Source organism: Lonchura striata, chromosome 19 (assembly GCF_046129695.1).
Source record: "Lonchura striata isolate bLonStr1 chromosome 19, bLonStr1.mat, whole genome shotgun sequence".
NCBI lineage: Eukaryota > Metazoa > Chordata > Aves > Passeriformes > Estrildidae > Lonchura > Lonchura striata.
Window position 1 is genome coordinate 8909009 of NC_134621.1, and position 19782 is coordinate 8928790.

General features: G+C 42.3%; 1 protein-coding gene across 2 annotated transcripts in view; it reads right to left on the reverse strand.

Moving 5' to 3' along the window:
* Positions 1-3953: 3953 nt before the first annotated feature.
* Positions 3954-19782, reverse strand: part of PRKCA (protein kinase C alpha) — a 141261-nt gene continuing 125432 nt past the window's right edge. For both annotated transcript variants that reach the window (XM_021537232.3, XM_021537255.3), the window contains 4 exons: positions 14514-14594; positions 13057-13164; positions 10501-10641; positions 3954-6073 (listed from right to left, as the gene is read on the reverse strand). In XM_021537232.3, coding sequence (XP_021392907.1) covers positions 5909-6073; positions 10501-10641; positions 13057-13164; positions 14514-14594 — 495 coding nt within the window. In that variant the 3' untranslated portion in view covers positions 3954-5908. The remainder of the gene's footprint in view (positions 6074-10500; positions 10642-13056; positions 13165-14513; positions 14595-19782) is intronic.

Below are 19782 nucleotides of genomic sequence, written 5' to 3' on the forward strand. Positions count from 1 at the left end.
CACGGCCAACAGTGGGTACAAACACATACTATAATTAATATTTTCAGTGAATTGGGGCTATTGGCCAAGCACTCAGCACCCAGGGAGCTCTGTGGTTCCCTGGGTGCCTTGGAAGCTGTAGTGGTTTTGGTTTGTTAATTTTAAGATTTTTAAGCCAGGAGTGTGTGAAGCTCTGGAAGGAACCCTGGACAGTGTCACCTCAAGGGGTTCAGAGAGAAGGAAAAGAAATTCACATAGTTCTCAGGAAAATGTTTGTAAAGGTCATGAACATCATCTTCCTTTCTATTAAAATGTTCCTGTCATTAATAATTATGAAACTAATGAACATCAGCTGCAGAGTGTCCAATGTAACCAGTGAGAAATGAGCTTCAATGGCAGCTGTGTCAATGTTGTTGCTGCTCATCCTGCACTGTTTCAAATCATTAACAGACTTGATTTATTTATTTAGGTCAACTGACATCAGTGGAAGAAAAAAAACAGCTTCTGGAGAAGGTTTTTTTTTAAAATTTGAACTATGGTGTCACAGACAAGGAAAAAAAAGAAGCACAAAGACACATTTACAACACAGAAATACATTAAAGTATCAACAGAAAATATCAAGCTGTCATGGACAAACCAGCTGCACAAAGAACAGAGCTCCTCCTTCAGCAGGAGTCAGTAAAAACTAGAAAAAAAGCTGTGCTGACTTTATTTACCCAAAGGGAATCTCCCCCTCCAATTTTCAGTTCTGCTAAGACTTCCATCCACACAGAATTTTTAAATTGCACATAAAAATCTCGGTAGCTGGAAAAGAGCTAAGTGCAGCTGACCCACACAATCAGCAAGCATCACTCCCCATCACACCCTGGCTCCAGGTACAAAAGCTGCACTCCAGATTCTGTAAGAAACATATCAGATCTGATTTTATTTCTCTTCAAACGGCTTCAGCAGAGTTACTAAAGTTCTATAAAAAAGTAGAAACAGCATGGTATAGCCAGCAGTACCATGTGAATCCAAGAAGCTGCTTTAATATTAAAAATTCTAACAATACTTACACAACTCTTTTCAGGTTAAAAGTGAATTAGAAACATTGCCTAAGAAGTGCTCAGCCCTCCCTGTGGGGTCACTCAGAATTGTTACCCCCATTCTGCAGGTGAGGTAAGTGAGGCAGAGGTTAACAAGTGGCCTCTCCCTCTCCAGGATTTCCTGGGAACAGGAGGGCTGTAGTGCATGATCATCAGGCATGATAAGGCTGTTTAATTCCCAATTGTTACTGGCACACTGAGGGAATCGTGCGTGTTTATGGAGTCAAATCTTACTTATTTCTGCAACTCAGCTATTTCAGTGTGAGGGGCTGAGGGAAAAAAAGTGCTTTTTAGCTTGTCTACTTTTTGACTACTTGGCAGCTCAGTGCCCACCTACAGAGGGGACACATCAAACACAGCCCACACTCACAACGAGACAAAACCCCTATGTACAATAACTTGTGCTAATGGCTAAAAGAAAATCACATTAAATATTTCCAGAAGTTTCCTGGCAGGACCAAAAGCCTACTGTAAACTTGATATACTGTAGATATGCTTATTACTTGTGTCAAAGCTTTATTATTGGATTATTATTATTATTATTATTATTTCCAATGCTATGCTTTGCACAGTAAGGAGGATCTGCCCCCCCTGCTCACTGCATGTGTCTCCTATGGCATTTAACTGGGATTACATCCAGAGGCACTGGCTCAGAAAACACTTTTCAACTGGTACCACTCCACCCTTGGATGTGTCATCTTTCCAGCTAGGAGACAAGCTCCTCTCTTGCTCGACCTTATTAATTTTATAGAAGCCCAGCATTACTGAATTGGATTCACCCCAAAAGACAGGATGGATTTCAAAGGCCAGCAGCATTCAGACATGATGAGGTTTTTTAAACTAACAGCTGATTTCCAGAAGAATTTTCTTCAGTTTGTAAAAGGAAATTCAATTGCAGTTCTGCTCCAAACAGGACTAAGAAGGACTATTTTATCATGGGAATGTGCTTTCTCCTTCTCAATATGTGCCAACCTTGCTCAGAGCACTGAGCCTGGCTGGTGGGTGAAATGGCTGTCCTGGAATCCCACCACCCTGCTCCGGTCACTCAAAGGTGCACAAAATCATCCAGATGCCTGAATAAAGACAGAATTTCCCTAGGAGCCAGTTGAGTCCTGTTTGATTCCTGAAAATCCCTTGGAAGTTTTATATGGCAAACCTGTGCCTCTCCCAGCAGGAATGGGGCTGCCCTGGAACCATCTGAGACTCGAGCACAGGGATGGAAACACAGCTCCCAAAACTTCCAGCCCAGCTTCAGTGCAGTACAATTTTTAATTACAGCTCCCAAAACTTCCAGCCCAGCTTCAGTGCAGTACAATTTTTAATTACAGCTCCCAAAACTTCCAGCCCAGCTTCAGTGCAGTACAGTTTTTAATTATAGCTCCCAAAACTTCCAGCCCAGCTTCAGTGCAGTGCAATTTTCAATTTGCCTTTTGGGAATCTTGGTGTAATCCCAACGTGGGTGTTGGGATTACAGTTGCTGTCAAACACAAGTGAAAGAGAAGCAGCTCTAATGCCTCTCCTTCTGTTGATACATGTTCTCTAGAAAACCAAATCTTGTGAAAAATATTATATAAATAACATCTGCCTCTAAAAAGATTTTAATGTTCTGGTTGGATTCTTCAGGTTTTCCTTGCTATGGTAAATTTCTGGATTCTGAGCAGCCAGTGGGAGTTCTCAGGAAAGGTCAGAGCCTGTGAGGGCATCAGGAAGAGCAGAGAGGGCTAAGAAAATAATTCCTGCTTTATCCAGCCCTGCCTTGTCCTGCAGGATCCATGAGCTCACAGTACCTTTTCCTAAGTGTTTCGGAAACCTCCAGAAGACAGAACGTCTGTCACAAGCCCAGGGACCTGAGGTAACGACGTTCAAGAGGAATTTCTGCTTCTACATCAGAAAAACTGGGAGACAAACACAAGGGCTGAAGAAATTGGGTATGAAAAGTAGCCAGAAAATGAACAGGTCTGTCCCAGTGTCGGAGCAGCCCTGTGACACCGTGTCCTGGTGTGAACAGCACCAACTGTCACAGCTGTGCCAGCAATGGCACTTCCTTGGAGAATTCAGATTTCATCAGGAAAACAGAACTGTAGCAACATCTACCCTGGAGGGGAGCTCCTGCCTGGTTGCTGGCTTGGGTCAATTCTGCCCTTGTTCTGCTTTGCTTACTCCCCAAACCTGTATGCTGGTATTTCTCCCTGTATTTTCTTTTTTCAGAAGTGTCTTTTTCACTTCACATTTTAAAAACAAGCACAATGGCACCTCTTGGCAGACTGGCATAGCTGAGAGACCCTTCTTTATTTAAATCTGAAACTCAGTAATCTGTTATCTTAATTCAATCTATTGTCTTCTACAGCATTTTACTAATCATTGCCAGGCTAATAATATTCATGGAAAAAAAAAAAAAGAAGAAAAGAAGTCATGAATGCTGCATTAGGCCACATGCTTTACGGTGAATACCATCAGTTTTGAAGTAAATAATACACAAAGGAGAAAATGAACTCCCAGTCTTGGATGACAACATATTTGACAGAGAACAGTTTAAAAATCGTACTCCTAAAATGTTTGAGAAGTTTGGAGATCTGTTTGTTCAGGCAGTGACCTGAGTTCCTGTCAGCTGGCCACCTCCCCTGGTGAGCCACACTTGGGGTGTCAGGTTTGATCACCCCAAGATGCCCCTCGTGGGAGCTGGGGGTACAAAAGGACGGGGACAGGGCAACAATTGGATTTCTGGAGTGTGGAAATTGCACGTCCTGGCCCCCAAGCCACGTTTCCCAAGCAGCTCAACACAGCCACCTCCACCTCCAGCCACGTCTCCCTCAACAGCTGCCCAGCCCACCCAGGGCACCGCGGGCCCAGCCCACCCCTCTGGCAGGACTGCATCTTTCTGACAGAATCTTTGGCACAGGTTCCACGTTTTATTGTCATAAAAGGTGATTAGAAAGTCGGTTTCCCCCACCCCGTTACATATTCTAGTATAAATTGAAGTATTTTATGGCAAATATCTTACTTTTTCAATATGTTTACATGCTGGAAAAATTGTACCCAGTCTGCATGCAGCAACAGAGACATCATGCTTCTGGCATCATCATGCACATCTGACAGACAAAAAGTGCCTGTGGCTGCTAATGGGATCAAGGCAGGAGAGGAAAAAAAAAAAAGGAAAATGCACCAACTACTATTTTACATGCTGTAACAAAACCAAAATATGCACAAAACATTATTTACTGATATTTGAGTTAATATCTTCTCATAAGTAGTAAGAGGAAATATCAAAAATTTTTATCTAAGTGATAGGAGAGGAGAAGATTGCATTAATTACAGTGTTCATCATTGCAAATAAAGTCTATTTCCTTCTCTGCAAGTAATAAGCAGATGTGAAATGAAAGCCTAATTGAACCTCGTATAAAACCTGCAGGTAGCAATTATTATTTAAAAGTATATCTACTTTAAAAAAAAGAGATTATACCCTAAGCCAGTAACAATATTCAAAACCTAAAGTAAAAATCAAAACAATAGCAAGAAAACATTTAGCTAAATCTAAATGGTGTCATTCAGAACAAGAACTTTCACAAATAAAGCACAAGTTGTTTTATAAAATTTTTATAATACTCTTTATGCTTGATACGATTATGTCAATAATACAGATCTGCTTATTATTAACCCTTATTATTAAGAGTTATTACTAAACATGCAAAATTCATTGCATGAAGCATATGTAAAACGTATTAAATTCCATTCTATCAATAAAACGAGTTTTAGGTGCTGCTTTTTTCAGGCTTGATTATTCTACAGCCCAAAGTTTTCTGAATTAAAACTGATTATTTAAGACTAAATCTCACTTGATTTTCATGAGTTATTCTGGAGAAATCAGGAAGTCACTTGGGACTGCATTTTTTGTTAATTTAGTATACATAATGCTTTCTTCGATTTACTGTCCTACACTGCAGACTATAAATAAACACATGTAAATAAGATATGAGGAATTACAGTTTTGTTTTACATTCCAGGTTAATAAATTTCATAGTGAAATATTGGTATTAGAACCAGTTAACAGTAAACTTGAGGAGTGGTGTAAATGAAACCAACTGAACAGACAATGGCACCCTGGATCACAGAATAATCTCATGGAGATTAAAAATTCACAAAAGTATTATTAAAATTATTACTATTATCATTATTATTATTATTATTATTAAAGACAAAATTTCACCCTCGAGTTTATCACATGCTCCTCCTAGCACAAATCCTAGAGACGTGGCCACCCCAGTGTTTTCACTTGGGATTTTACAGGATTGGTTCGCCAAGCCTTGGGGTCTAATTTGATTTCATCCCCCTCCCCACCCATTCCCAGGTATTTTTTTTTCCCTGCCATATTTTGCAAACACTTTCAGTGATGTTTTTGCAGTGCCTCTCCCCCGGTGCAACCCCTGAAGTCCCCGGGAGCGAGGGGAGGAACTCCCACCTCCCAGCATCCACCCCCAGGAATAAATACTCGAGGTGGCTTCTCCTTCAGACCACCATCCCGTGTCAGATGTTCTTCCAACACAGAGGAGTGGAAAAGGGAGCAAAAGGACAGTGGGAAGTTACAAAATATAGAACGTACCAAAACATGGGTAAGTTTTGACAAGTCAGTGGCGACTTCTAGAAGTAAAAGTGGGCACTGTACACTAATTTATCTCCTGTTAAGACAACATTGCTGCTGCAAAGCCCAAATCCTGACTTAAGTGGCCCTTCCCTCATCTTCCACCCTCTAACCCTACAATTTCCAGGCCCAAATGGAATCAACGAGGCAAAAGCCTAAAAATTGTAGGGTTACAACTGTTCCCCACGGCGGGATTTGTTCTGCTGTTTCATGCTACATTTTCTACAAGGGGGTGCACGAACTGGGGGTTGACGTAAGAGAACCCTTCAAAATCTGTTTGGTCTATGTTGGCAATGACCAGCTGATCTGGAGGCGTCAACACGGGCTGTCCTCGTGTGAAGAACTTATCGAAGTTTTCAGCCCCTTTGCCGCACTGCAAGGAAAGAGAAAAGCAGAAAAACGGGCTGAAAAAAGTCAGCAACACAACAGCAGAGCTGTCAGGACACGTGCAAGGCTTTCCCTCGTTCCTTATGAGTAGCTGAGGGAAAATTTGCTTTTCAGATATTTCGACAAAAAATCCCAGACAAGCAGTGATGATTTGATAGCTGAATCCTGATAAAAAGCAGACAGAAAAGTTTCCATCCATCAGCATGAGGTGATGAGAAAAAGAGGCTTAAATATTCAGCATTACTGGGATACAAAAGGAAGAAGGAAATATTTTGATAAACATGCTGGCAAGAGATACTTTCTTTGTCAAGTTGCTTCATTCTTTTTAAATGCCTTATTGTACAAAATTAAATTTTTTGTGTTAGTCTCTGTTTCCTTTACAATCTGAAAGAAGCTTACTGCAATTAATTTATGTGCTTTGAGTCTGAACTGAACAGGCTTTGAACTCCTGAATTCCTATAAATTTTAAAATTTATTTTTATTTATAAATTCATAAATTCCTATAAAGTCACTGAACTAATATAAATTCATAAATTATAGCAGGGTCTCAGTCCTTGGGATGGCAGGAGGGCTGGACAGGGAGCACATCCTGGGACAGGTCCTTGTTCCAAAACTTGCTATCACAGGTTTCCTCCTTTATTTTCTTAAGAGACTCATTTTTGGGCAAAGTCCAGCCAAGAACAGGGCTAAATACAGCTACAGCCTGAGCACAACTCCTTCAGAACAGAAAACAAAAGAAACCAGGTTTGTAGAAAGAAGAGTTTTGATGAATGCAGATAAGACTTGATAAGTAGAGAAGTATGACCAGAAGCATGCTAAAAAATAAGAAGGTAGTACCAGAATGAAATTAGCTTTTGTGCAAGAAAATAAAGTATTTTTGAGGAAAATTGGGCATTGAATATTGTGGAGAGGTGAGGAGGAAACTGGTAAATGTGCTCATCTCAAAACTACCGTAACAGATCTTTGGACAAAGCAAGTGTCAGACAAAGGCAGTGGATGTTTCTTCCTATTGCTCCTCACCCTTTCCTCTCTATCCATCCTCTCAACACCCCTGCATGTGGATGTAAAGGGCAAAATTCCATTATTATCTTCAGAGGATAACTTGGAAAGGGCAGAATATGGCTTGTACAATAGACCAATATTAAATATTGATTTTTTTCTGAATGAATGCAACACGAGTAAATCTGTGCATTTGCAGGAGGATGCACTGGAGAGGGGCCCACGGAGGGGATTCAGAGTGAGAGGTTTGGAAGGAACCCAGGCAGAGTTTCCAAGCTTCCCACAGAGCACCTGGAAGGTGCTGGGCTGGCCCTGCCATCTGAACTTCTGCTGCCTCAGGCACCTCCTGGCTCCTATTTCAGACCACGAGCTCAGGTCCTGGAGCCAGAGCTCCCAGAGGACACTGGTCCAGCCTTGGAAGAACACCAGCACAGGAACACTGCACCATGGTCAAGCTAACGGGGCTCTGCTCTCTCCACCCAGGGCTCTGCACCACTCATCGGATGCCCTGGTGCCCACTGAGCCTCTGCACTTTGGGACAGAATCTCTGGAAAGAGCTGAACTTTGATAGGGAGAAAACCTCCACATTTTTGGCATGTAGCCCCAAATTAAGTCGACTTAATTCAGAGGCACAACAGCCAGCTCACAGCAGCCACAAAAGGAGACTTTTTTATTGCTAAAAAAGAAATTTTTGCTAAAAAGATGTTCTACAGATAAGCATCATCCTGCAACAAAATGATGCTATTTTCTTTCTTTTAAATTTTTTTTCCCTCTTCTTTTGTCAGCAGGTGGAAAGTATTCAAAGAAGCTGGACATTGAACCCAAAGTTCTTGAGACCATTAGGTGTCTCACATTGCTAGAGGCTAAGAAATAATTCACGTGAAAAATGTGTATATTTTAGGTGTAAATAGAGTAACTTATAAATAAATTTGTATCTTCAATGATATATTTGTCTTCACATTAAAGAGTAGCACTGACCCTTAAAGCAGTATTAGAGTACAACTGAAATTACAGGACTCCTCAAACCCCTAAACTTGGAAATATGAGTAAAATGTCCTTGCCAAATAATTATTCTATGACTATAACCTGTGAAATGTCAATCTGGAAGGGAACATGCTATTTACAGCACCCAACTGCTGACCCAAAATCTGCAGCTCTGTGTTTGAGTGAGGATTGTGGAAGCAGTGGGATTATTCCTTCCTAGAGAAGATGTACCTACAAAGGTTTCCCAAAAAATATCACCCCAAACAAAGCCTACAAATACATCCATATCTTCAACCAGATTAAGGGGTGTGTTTTTTGCTTTCTGAAATCAATATCCCTCCCTGGAGGGATTTAAAACTTGTGTAGATGTGGTGTTTAGGGACACGGGTTAGTGGTGGGCTTGGCAGTTCTGGGATAATGGCTGGAACTCGATGAATTTAAAGATCTTTTCCAACCTAAAGGATTCTATAACTGTATGATACTGATACAAACAGAATCAGCAATCATCATAAATGAGCTGTGCACAGGGTATGTAAATACTGGACTTGAATTTTAAGTTATTTTTGTCAGGAGAGTTGGGCTCTGTGTGAATCCGCCTCGGTGTATTTTAATAGCAGCCTGTGCAAACAAACCAGGTCATGATAACCAGGGAGACAGAGCACAGCTGCTCTGGGGAGCAGCCAGGATCTGCCAGGATGGAACCAGACCACACTTCAAGCTTTTAGCACCTTCATGCTGGTGTTACTTTTAACTTCAAGGAGAGTCTAAGCACTCAGCTCCTGAGCTAATAAAATTTACAGATGTGAAGGTAGAGCTGCTTTATGATCAGCTTTAAATTTGACTTGAGAAGCATGCAAGAAAAATCTCAAATGAAATAAGCTCAATGAGCTCCCCTTTGCAGTACCAGCTCTGGGGAAGGGCTGGGTAGGGCTGGCAGGACCACACAAATTCTTCACTTATTTGCACCCTTCCCTGCCTGCAAAATCCACACCATAACAAAAAGGTATTTTCTTTAGCAATAAACACCCTTCTCAGCTTCAACTCTCCTCCTGTTCATGTGAAAAAGTAATTTGTATGAAAAAAGTGAAGAATAATTCAGGTATTGGCATCCCTCTGTTCATTAGTTCGTGACAGACACTGGTGTGTCTGTATTGGCAAATAAATCAGTGTAAAGAGCAGTCATCCTACACCTGAAGTGCTAAAGCCAGCCGGGATTCTCAGCTGAAAAATAAAAGGGTTAGAGAAGAAAGGTTCAATGTTAGGACATAACAATTTACAGCTGTTCCTTAAAGCTTGTGTTCTTGTGTGCAAACTCTTCTCTTTGCCTGTCAGTGAAGCACAGTACATGCTGAAAGAAATTCTGGCTTAATAAGCAAAGCTCTTCCAATTCTATTCTGCAAACAGCTTTCAGGGTAAGGACATCTTTCCACTTGCTTGGATTTCTAAAATGTTCCTGTAGATACATGTGTGCAAGCCAGTAATAAACATGGAAAATAAACCAGGGATTAATCCTGCAAACTGAGCAGACATTGCTGTAGGATGGTGAATAAAAGGCCCTGTGCTGGGCAGCCAACCATGGAGAAATTCACCCCTCTAATCCAAATCCCTCAGTCAGATCTTGACTTTAGATGTTGCTCAGAGGAGACAGTTGTTAACCACATTTATGACCAGTCTCAAGTGGCTGATGTGGATGTGCCAGTTCTCCCTGTGCTCAGCTCCTCCCGTGATGTGTGCCCATCCAGGCAGGGCTCAAACCACTGGGAGGCTTTTTTGCAAGGCACAAAATTCCCCAGGTTAGACCAAAACACGAGCAGGCTCACAGACAGCTCTGCCCTCACCAAATGGCCTCATTTCAGCCATGCTCCAGCTCTGCAGCAGAACCCCACACCTCAGGGAGCAGGGCTGCAGCCACAGTCAGTGAGGGAAATGATGCCTCAGGTTCAGCTTTCCTATTTTTCACATTCTGAGCTGCTTCAGTGTGTGGGTCTGGCTCCACATGAGGGGAGGCTGAGCTCTCTGCACAGAGCAGAGACAAAACAATTCCTGCTCCAGCTGGGCACCAAGGACAAATGATCCAAACCTCAGCCCAGGAGCACAAACAGCGTGGGCTGGAGAGAGAAAAACAAGCAGGGTGGGACTGCCTGGGCTGGAGCTGGAATGGGACAATGAACTCCAAGGTGCCAATGGAACAGAACATATAAACATGTGAGATCTTGTGACCAAGTCCTCTTTTGCTTCTATCTTGAAGCCATCCAGGCAGAGCCACAACTGTGGCTCTGGTACTGCTGGGGTGTGGCTTTTGAAGGCTCTTCAATAAATACCCTTTATTCCCCTTAACTCCATCTAGCCTCTGGTCCAGCTCCTCAAGGCATCAGTTTTGGTGACCCAGATGGGACAGGGAGGCATCAGTACCTCTGGCATCTCACTCACCACTTTAGGCTTGAAAGGTGGCTGAATCTCTCTGTTCTCCAATTTTTCCCAGTCAATTCTCCTGAAGAAAGCGTGTTCCCTGATGTCTCTCTCACCTTCCAGGCCACAGCCAAGGCGTTTTGCAGGATGTTTAGTCATTAGCTGTTGGGAAGAAAACACCAAATGATTTGGTTTAATGCTGGAAGGAAAGTGAGAGGGGCTTTCCCCTGCCTGCAACGCTCTTGCTTCTCTCCTGAACACACACACTGCTAATAAAATTGTTTAGAAAAGCTAAATGAATTTTAAAAATAATTTTATTGCTTCATCACCGGATACAGCAAATCAGCAGCAAAATTAGGAGCTGCACTGGGGAAATTTTTCCCACTGGGCAGAGGTTGCTGCTGGAGGTGCAGGTGGTGCCCAGGACACGCTGCCATCCCTGCTGCCTCACAACTCACTCCTGAATTTCACCTCCAGTCTCTCAGTTCAGCCTTACAGATCTCCAAAACAGCTCCTGCCCTATCTCAACAATCAATTAAGCATCATAAATTCCAATGCACTAAAGCTCCATGAAGTACAACCCCTCCACACTCCCATTTCATTTTTCTGGGACTTGTTCAAGACATCTCATTACAGAGCCTCCAATTCTTTGGCACGCAGCTGACAACATCTAATCTGTGCTTCCTCCCTTGCATTCTTAATGACATCCTGGTCAATACTATACCCAGTTACAGAGATTAAACAGACTTGGGGAAACAAACCAGCCCCAAATCCACCAGCCTGGCACGATTAGAAACTGAAATGTGCTCCCTAATTAACAAGTTCCTCAGCATTTTCCAATTGGTGTGTATACTGGGAATTGTGCAATGCAGCCTTAAACTCTCCCTTCCAGTTTCATGGGGACTTTTTAAAGCTCTTTTACAAATGATATATGATTAATGTACTGCTGGGAGTGATACCTCAACAGATCTTCTTAAAACCTCAGTACCACTTTAGTCTCCTTCCAAATGTTGAGCTGATCTGATTCCAATTTTGAACCTAAAATAAAAGTGACTCTAAGCAGGTTTGGGGAGAAGCTGTGCACTGGGCAGGAATCACAGCCTTCCTCAAGATTAACAGCAACATTCCCATTTTTGTTACCTTTTCCAAACCCCTTGCTTTAACAGTAGGTGATAAAAGAAAATGGGGGTATTGATTCCAGTAGTTTTAATTCTTTCCAAAGTTGCTGCATTTACCAAAACCAACAAACTCTCAATCAGTGGAATGGAAGTCAAGCAGACAAATCAATTCCAAGAGCAGAGTGGGCACGTTTGTCTTGCCCAATGGTGCCCAGTCCTGGGATTGCTGAGCTACCACTGACTGCAAGGGTCAGAAACCTTCTCTTATTGACTTCTTAGCTCAGGAAAAACTCCCACTGAAACCTGAGATCAATTTGTCAGTTTAGCAGATGAAGAACATGTCAGTATCACAGAGACTTGCCCAAAATCTCAAGGTGCAGGATAATTTTAGCTTTCTGCCCTCCCTTGACATGAGCACACAGAAGCAGCAAACAGGGGAGCTGCAAACAGGGCAATTTCACCAGGTACAGACTGTGCTGTTTGAATATGTGATTTCACAACAAGGCAGCAATCTGAATGTGCTTTACAAAAATACATCATGTTTATTTTTTGTTGGCCAGCACATTCTACACTGGGATAAACTCCAAAATTAGCATGGTCTTTCATTTTACCTTCTTGTTCCAAACACCTTTTCCTTGATGTTTTTCTTCAATGGACTAATATCCAGCTCATGTATAATGCTTCATAAATGGTTGAAAAGGATAGGAAGACTGCAAATACCAAATTAACTAAGTGCAGTGGTGTTTTATCAGTGCAAGTCAGACATCAAATAACTCATAACAGGCAGTGGATTGGAAAAGCTGCAGACTGATGGTGCTCTGGAGAATCACATGGAATCAAAGGAAAGTCAAATGAATTCTTTTTTCCTAAGCTAATCCCCTGAAGCCAAATCTATTATTTTCCTCAAAAGTAAAAAAAAAATAAATTAATTTTGTAACTAAGACCAATTTTAGGCCACACAGGTATCACTGGGTCAGAATTTCCCTATGGTTTCCTTGCATTTATGCTAAAGATTTTCACATAAACTCATCTTCACCTGCATTTAGAAATAATTCTCCTGAACTCCCATGCTCTGATCCTGTCATTAGGCATTCTGGGCTGAGGACTGGCTGGAGCATCTCCAGCCAAGCTGAGAAATCTCATCCTGCAGAATCGGGGCTGTGCTGCCGTGGGTCGAGAGGCAAAGCAGGGGGAGACTCTTCACACCATGGTCCTGTTTATAAATTCTGCTCAAGATTTGGCAGCCACTGATTCTGACATTTGTTCTTGCCATAAAACAAGCAGGCACAGCGGGAAGAGCCCAGCACTTACCAGTGACACCAAGTGACAACACAGCTCAGCACTGCCTGACAAAAGTTGCACTTTAAAATACTACAGTGCTGTGTCAGAGCCAGGCAAACCCAGTGACTCACAAGGATTGCCAAAAAGGAACTTAATGATAAATAACATTTTATCTCACCCCCTTGCAGATGGAGACTGCTTCTTTGGACAGTGATTTTGGGTAGGAAACATTATGCTCCATTATGGACTGGAATAGTTCATCTTCATCTTCCCCATCAAATGGAGGCTGTTGAAAATAAATCAAAAGTGAGTAAGTTACAGAGTTTTCCTTTTAAATTCTCCACTTTTTATGAAATGGCGTGACAACACCATGCCCAAAGAGATCCATATACAGCAGTGCTCCTGGTTCAGGAACACCCCCCAAACTCACAGCAATCTGCAGCCTGGATATCTGCTGACCCAGAAGCTTAGTGTTTGACAGTCTTAGATTAAAATCAAGGAGAAATGTTCATTTCTGTCCCCAAAATGGCAGTCAGGTTAATTAAATGTGTGCAGGATTATCTTTGTCATCAGCTTTTAAAGATACTGTGCACCAGACAGGCAAAATACTTCAAAGGGTGAAGTTTGGAGAATAACTTTCAATTACCTGGTGCTAAGGTATATCTATTCCTCACTTAATTCCAGTTAAACTCCAGTTTGTTTTATGTCATGGCTGTAGATTCTGTTTCTGAGACTATCACAAGAAAGGGTTGCACTATATTTTAAAATACAAGGGTGGGAAAGTGCCCATGGATAAATCCCCAGGATATGGGCCTGTGCAAGACCCAGCTAATGGTAAATCTCCTTTCCTCCAAAGCATTCATCTGGCCAATATTTGCCATTCAGCCTGCAAATGTTAACAGCTGCAGTTGCTACACACAAAAACTTTTAAAATGTCCACTGGAATTCTGCAGAGAAACTCTTAAAGGTATTTGTTACAAATGTATGTTTGAAGCTTGGGAAATGCCTGCCTTTACCTACCACTCGCTGAAAGCCAATTGCAGGAATCTTTTTCAACTCAAGACTAACAGAGCTCCTTTAGGTTGGTGCTTATCTGCCATTTTTTGCAGCACACTGTTGCTTCCCCACCCGAGTGACTCAGAGCAGCCTTTCATTAACTGTGCAGAATGAGGGGCCTGTAACTGAGCACATTTCCAAGTGCTGAGACCCATATTTTACCCCCAGGACATACAGTACAAAAACTGTATTCCTGGGACTTAACTGCAATGCAGAGCTTATACACACTCTTATTATGCTTCCCTGTGGTTTCAAAATCCTAAATGGTATTTCTTCCACTTGACATGCATTTTCCTGCTCAAGTGTCTCCCTTTCAATTCTGAAGATGGCTATTTATAACATTATTGCAGTACAAAGGAGCTGTATTCAAAGGCAGAGCTTGATTATGTGGGTGCAACATAAAGAGCTTAAAGCCTAAATACATTCTCAGTTGAGTCAGTCAAGAGTACAAGGAGATAACAGCAGAATGAAAGGCTTCAATCCTTTCCTTTAATGGTCTAAGCCTTTAGGGAGCCTTGAAACAGAGCAGCCTTGGAGGGCAGGAGCAGGTCACAGCAAGCACAGGAGGGGGAAGCTTACCTGGCCAGCCAACATCTCATAGAGCAGCACACCATATGCCCACCAATCCACAGACTTCCCATAGGGCTGGTAAGCAATAATCTGCATAATCACAAAAAACAAACAAAGGAAAAACCCCTGTGTTAGCTAACCCCAGCCCTGTGGTGCATTAGGTACATGTGTGACATGCAAAGAAGGACAGATTTCCTTGAAAAAAGCCAGAAAGACAATCCTGTAATGCTCACTCCAGCTAATCACGGGTTTCAGTGGGAGTTAGATTGTTTTGCAAGTGTTAGGCTAAACCCACCCACGCCCTTGGTACCCTGATATCTTGGAAAATACAGCTCAGAGACTTCTTGGGATGTGCATTTGCGGGCAAAGGAGGAAGTATGGCAGCACAATATAGGAGACAAAGCAAAACCATTATCCCAACTGTTTGTGTCAAAGTCTGAAATCATGAGGCTCACTTAACTTATGGACTATCAATAATTAAACCTTTCTTTTCAATTTTTATATTTTTGTTCTGCTGTGAAAGGAATCAAAACTTAGGAAAGCAGAGAAACTCAACAAACCTCAGTTAGGTTTTCCAAGCTGCATGATTGTGATACTCAGGACAAAATACCAACTACACCAAAAAGAAAGGGAAATGTGCTGCTCAGATTAATGGAAATGTCAAGTATTTTCCATGCTCTGGGCTCACACCTGACTTACAGAGCAATACAAATTGAGTTCTGACACAGGGAAAGGCTGCGAGTGCCAGGAGCGCCCAGGTCACCTCCTGCGTCATCCTCTTTAATCAGGGCCTCCTCAGAGATCAGATTTCTTCAGGAGCTGCATTTGGTGATGGTGAGGAGGAGTTTGCAGGTGCAGGTGTTCCTCAGATCTTTCTAAACAACTGTGAAGGGACACTATGAATTGTGAGTGGATGCAGGACATGCCAAGCCCTGCCCATTCCCACATCAGAGCCTTCGACTCCAACGTCTCTGCTCCACTGGAATGAGCAGGGAGCTGAGGCAGTCAGAGCTCCAGAGGGGTTTGCATTTCACCTTCCTGTTTGCTCATGCTTTTATGCTTTGTGAAATAAATTGCCCAGTCAAGTACACATCACACATCCTAAATTTTTTAGTAGTCTGAAAGAGAAGTTGAACTGCCAAGTTCTGTAGTTGCTCAGGAAAATAGTGAGTCACTAGTGCAATAAAGCAGGACTGCCTGGCTACTAAATAAAATTATGGTCTCTGTGTGGATATATGTCCTTGCCTGAGATACAGCAGCACATAATTTAAACACTACTGCAATGTTTCTAACCAAAGGATTTCAAAATCAATTGTGCTTTGGAATGTATTAGGCAAGCAGAGATAATAACAAGATTGTCATCTGGAAGACCCTACATAAAGGCAGTCCATATTAGCTGTCTCTTAGCAGTAATATGGGCTTAAAAATATATATTTCGGACATTCATTTCATCTTATAGTGACATACTAGGTTACTCTCCCTTCATTTCCATCCCCAGTAAATTCCTGCCTTTTGATTTATTAAATCAATATTGCCTTTTGAAACACCAAACACTTTCAAAGTTTCATCCAGGAAAAATACTGGCCTTTACACACAGAAAATGACAAAACATTTCATCCTCAGTCCTTCTCTGACAATATCTTCCTGCCTTATGGAAAAGAATATTTTATATAAAAAAGGGGATATTTTTCAGGTCATTGATTTGTAAGGGCAGAACATTTTGTACAAGTTCAGTCCAGGTATGTGGTTTTGGGAGGAACAGCTTCTTTCAATTAGCAAATGAGAAAAAATGGATCCACAGCAGTGAGAAAGAAAATGCTGCCACACTGCCAAGGTTCTGTACCTGGCAGCCAGGTCTGTCCAGGAGCCCACAGTCCACTTCTGTCCCTGTTGTGAAGGAGTTTGATGGGATTACTGAGAGGAGGAAACCACTTAAATGCTCAATGCAATGTCCTACAGTGGAAGTTGCAGCAAAGCATGGACTCAACAATGCTGATTTTTATCCAGCAAGAGGTGAGTCAGGGCTGGATTCTTCTCTAAACAGCATTCCCATCAGGAACTGCAACCACCCCTATGAAATCTGCCTTTGGGAGAGAATATCAAACAGAATCCTCAGGAGAGGCAGAATTAACATGGAAAAAGCTCCAATGGATGGTTTGAATCACTCCAGTTTTTCTGCTGTTTGATGTCACGTCTGATGAGCATAGCAGTGCCCCTCTGAGCTGGCACACACCTCCCTGACCTGGATGGAAGAGTGGGAATTGAGACAGAAATGCAGCCACCAAGGCTGCAAAAGTCCCACTGCAAATGCAATAGCAACACCTTTTCCAGTGAATTATCTCCATACAGGAAAAGTTGGCGCTGTCACTGTCTGCTGCTGCACGTGGGGAGTTTTCTTCCTTTAATCCCATCTAAATACCCCCAGTTTGAATCACCAGCTGGGTGCTGGTGAGGCTGTGGCTGCAGGGACAGCCAGACCAGCCGTTCGCCGCGTCCCGCGCAGAACCCGCGGATAAAGCTCGGAGCGGGAGCTGCTCCCAGCACTGACTGGGAAGTGCAAACCAGAGGGAAGAATGCTCACTTCAAGGGAGGAATTACATGTGGGAGGAAGCAGATGAGCCTTCAATGTACAGTCAAACATGCATTGGTACGAAGTCAGCAAGTTCTAAACGTGGTATTTGCAGTAGCTCCCTGCTCATCACCCAGGATTCATCGTGTGCCACCTCCCAGCTGCTGCACTCAAAGCCACCCCTGCCTGCCTTGCAGCAGCTGCCAAACTCATTCCATCTGCATTTACAAATTCTGGGGTCTATCATAGCAGTTGGGCTATGGGGACCTGTCCTGTCTCACCAGTGTGCAGAGCAGAGCCAGAGCAGTTCTAGAAACAAAGAACTGCACCCTCCTCCACCTGTGATTCCTGATTTCACTGGCCAGGCAGCAGTGGAAAGCTGATGGGATCATTCTCTTCCCCTCCTTCTCCATCATTAATTTAAATGATTGCCTTTTTCATGTCCTTTTGCATTTCAAATGTCTCATTTTACCCATCTATTGCCATGCATTAAGAGCTGCTGCCTTTCCAGATTCTGTGGATTTGAGCACTCAGAAAGAGCTCAGGAATTTCTCTCATCAAGCAAAATTGGCAGAAGGAGTTGCTTTTTTTCTTTTTTTCTCTACTCTGCCTCTGAGGAAGGCACAGTTAAGAGCAGGACACAGAGATTAATATCAGCAATTTGTAAGAATGTTTAGATCATTGCAGCTAGTAGCCAGTTGGGATGAAAAGATTATATCCCAGAGGCAAGAGGAAATCTTTTGTGAGCATATATGATGGCTGCTGGAAAAGTTAAAACTCAGTTATTAAAAGAAATAAATATTACTATCACAAGAAACAGTCAAATGCACTTTCCAAATCTTTGTAATACCTATTTGCCTCCCACAATCCTGGCAAGTTCAAGGTGGGAACTGAAGGTTTTGAGGCTGTGAGATGGAAGAGAAGGGAAATGGAGTTTCTAATTTGAATTCCTCTGAAATTCAGAATCAGCACTGAGGCTGCTGCAGGGATGCTGATGGTGAGGTTCTGTGCTGGCAGAATCTCTTCCCCCTAATCCTCTTGACATCCATCTCCTCCTGTCTCTCTTGACTGGTCAAGGAAACACAAAGTACTAATTGATTTCACAGTTATTTTTTTACCACTCTGACCATAAATATTTAAGTTCAGCACATCAGGAAATACTCTGTACAAGATAACCACTTTCTGCCTGAGAGAAGCTGTCAGACCTGGGATCCCACCAGCTTAACCTCTGCACACTCCTCAAATTGCACAGCACAAGAAAATTAACAATAATTCCAGCCCATTATACACCCAGGTAATAGCAAATGGTACCTTTCCCACTCAGAAGAAAGGGAAAACATTATTTTGCAGCACACCAAATTGGGGGGTTCACTTTGGTGAAGGCAGCACTGCCTGGCCCTGCTTTTCCAGGCAGAGCTGGGGCAGGGGACCCAGCTGAGCTGTCCTGCAGGGTCCTGGCAGCTGTGTGCTCCCTGCTGCCTCTGGGGGCAGGTCCTGCAGGGGCAGCGTGGGCTCCCTCAGGCCCCACGGGAGTCGCCACATTCTTCCCCAAAAGCTGCTGAAAGAGCTCATTCTCCATGCTGGAGTGCAGCCCACTCACAGGATTCTACTCCAGATACCTTCAGGAGTTTATTTACATTTAGCTCCTTTATCTCCACTCAGCAGGGAACGTGACGGTGCAAATGAATTCTCATTAAAATCTATTAGAAATGTCTAAATTTTAGCCCATGGAAACATGGGCTGAAACACCCCTGAAAACAAAACAGGAACCCTCCTTTGAAGTTCACCACAGAACTAGCCAGCAAACTGTCACTCACAACAATGTTTTCAGAGACAAAAGAAAATCAGCCAATTAAACTAAACAAAATCAAATCTGTTTGTAAGAGAACAGACTAATTTTCTCTCACTTCCTGGATGTTTTGGTAAAAGGTTTATTTCTTTATACGAAATTTCCAAATAAAGTAAAATAATTTGCTCCAGCACTGAGCCACACTGAGCATTCTGGTATTGACAAAATGTTCTTTGGCATTAACTGGAACAAGACAATTGCCCCAGAAAGGACACTTTAATTTGTAATATTGGCTTCATTTATGTTTTGACAGAGGAAAATGAAATACTACTCTGGTTGTTCTGATATCCTGCTGCAAGCAACAGCAAATGGTAAAAAACCAAGGGTGTATAATACACAATACTTCACTCTGAAAAGCATGAATTAGCAACCGGGAAAAAAACCAAACTATTTTTCATTCCAATTTCACAGAGATGACAAAATTCACCTTAGACACTAATTTACTTGTCTGTGTATAAATCTGCCCTATTCCAATAAACATTCAATTACAGCCAGAAATGCTCCAGCCAGAGCTGCCTCTTGCTCAGTACCCAGTGAACAACTGAGTCTCTTGGATCAGGATCCAGCCTCTTGCATCAAATTTGCTGCCAAACAAATCAAGACTCTTGAAAGCTCAGTATGCACAAAGACCAGATTTTAATATTCATATATTTGAATTATATCCAAATCACCACATGTGCTTGTTTTCAATTCTTTAGAGCTCAACTACTGAAATACAAATCATATCCAGACTCAAAGTCTTAACTCTAAACTTGTATTTATCCCAGTGCCTTAAAGCACAACTGGGCTTCTCATGATTGTATTTTCATTTTAGACCCACTGCAGTTGGTTCAGGCTTCAATGTCATTTTCAGTGGCTTA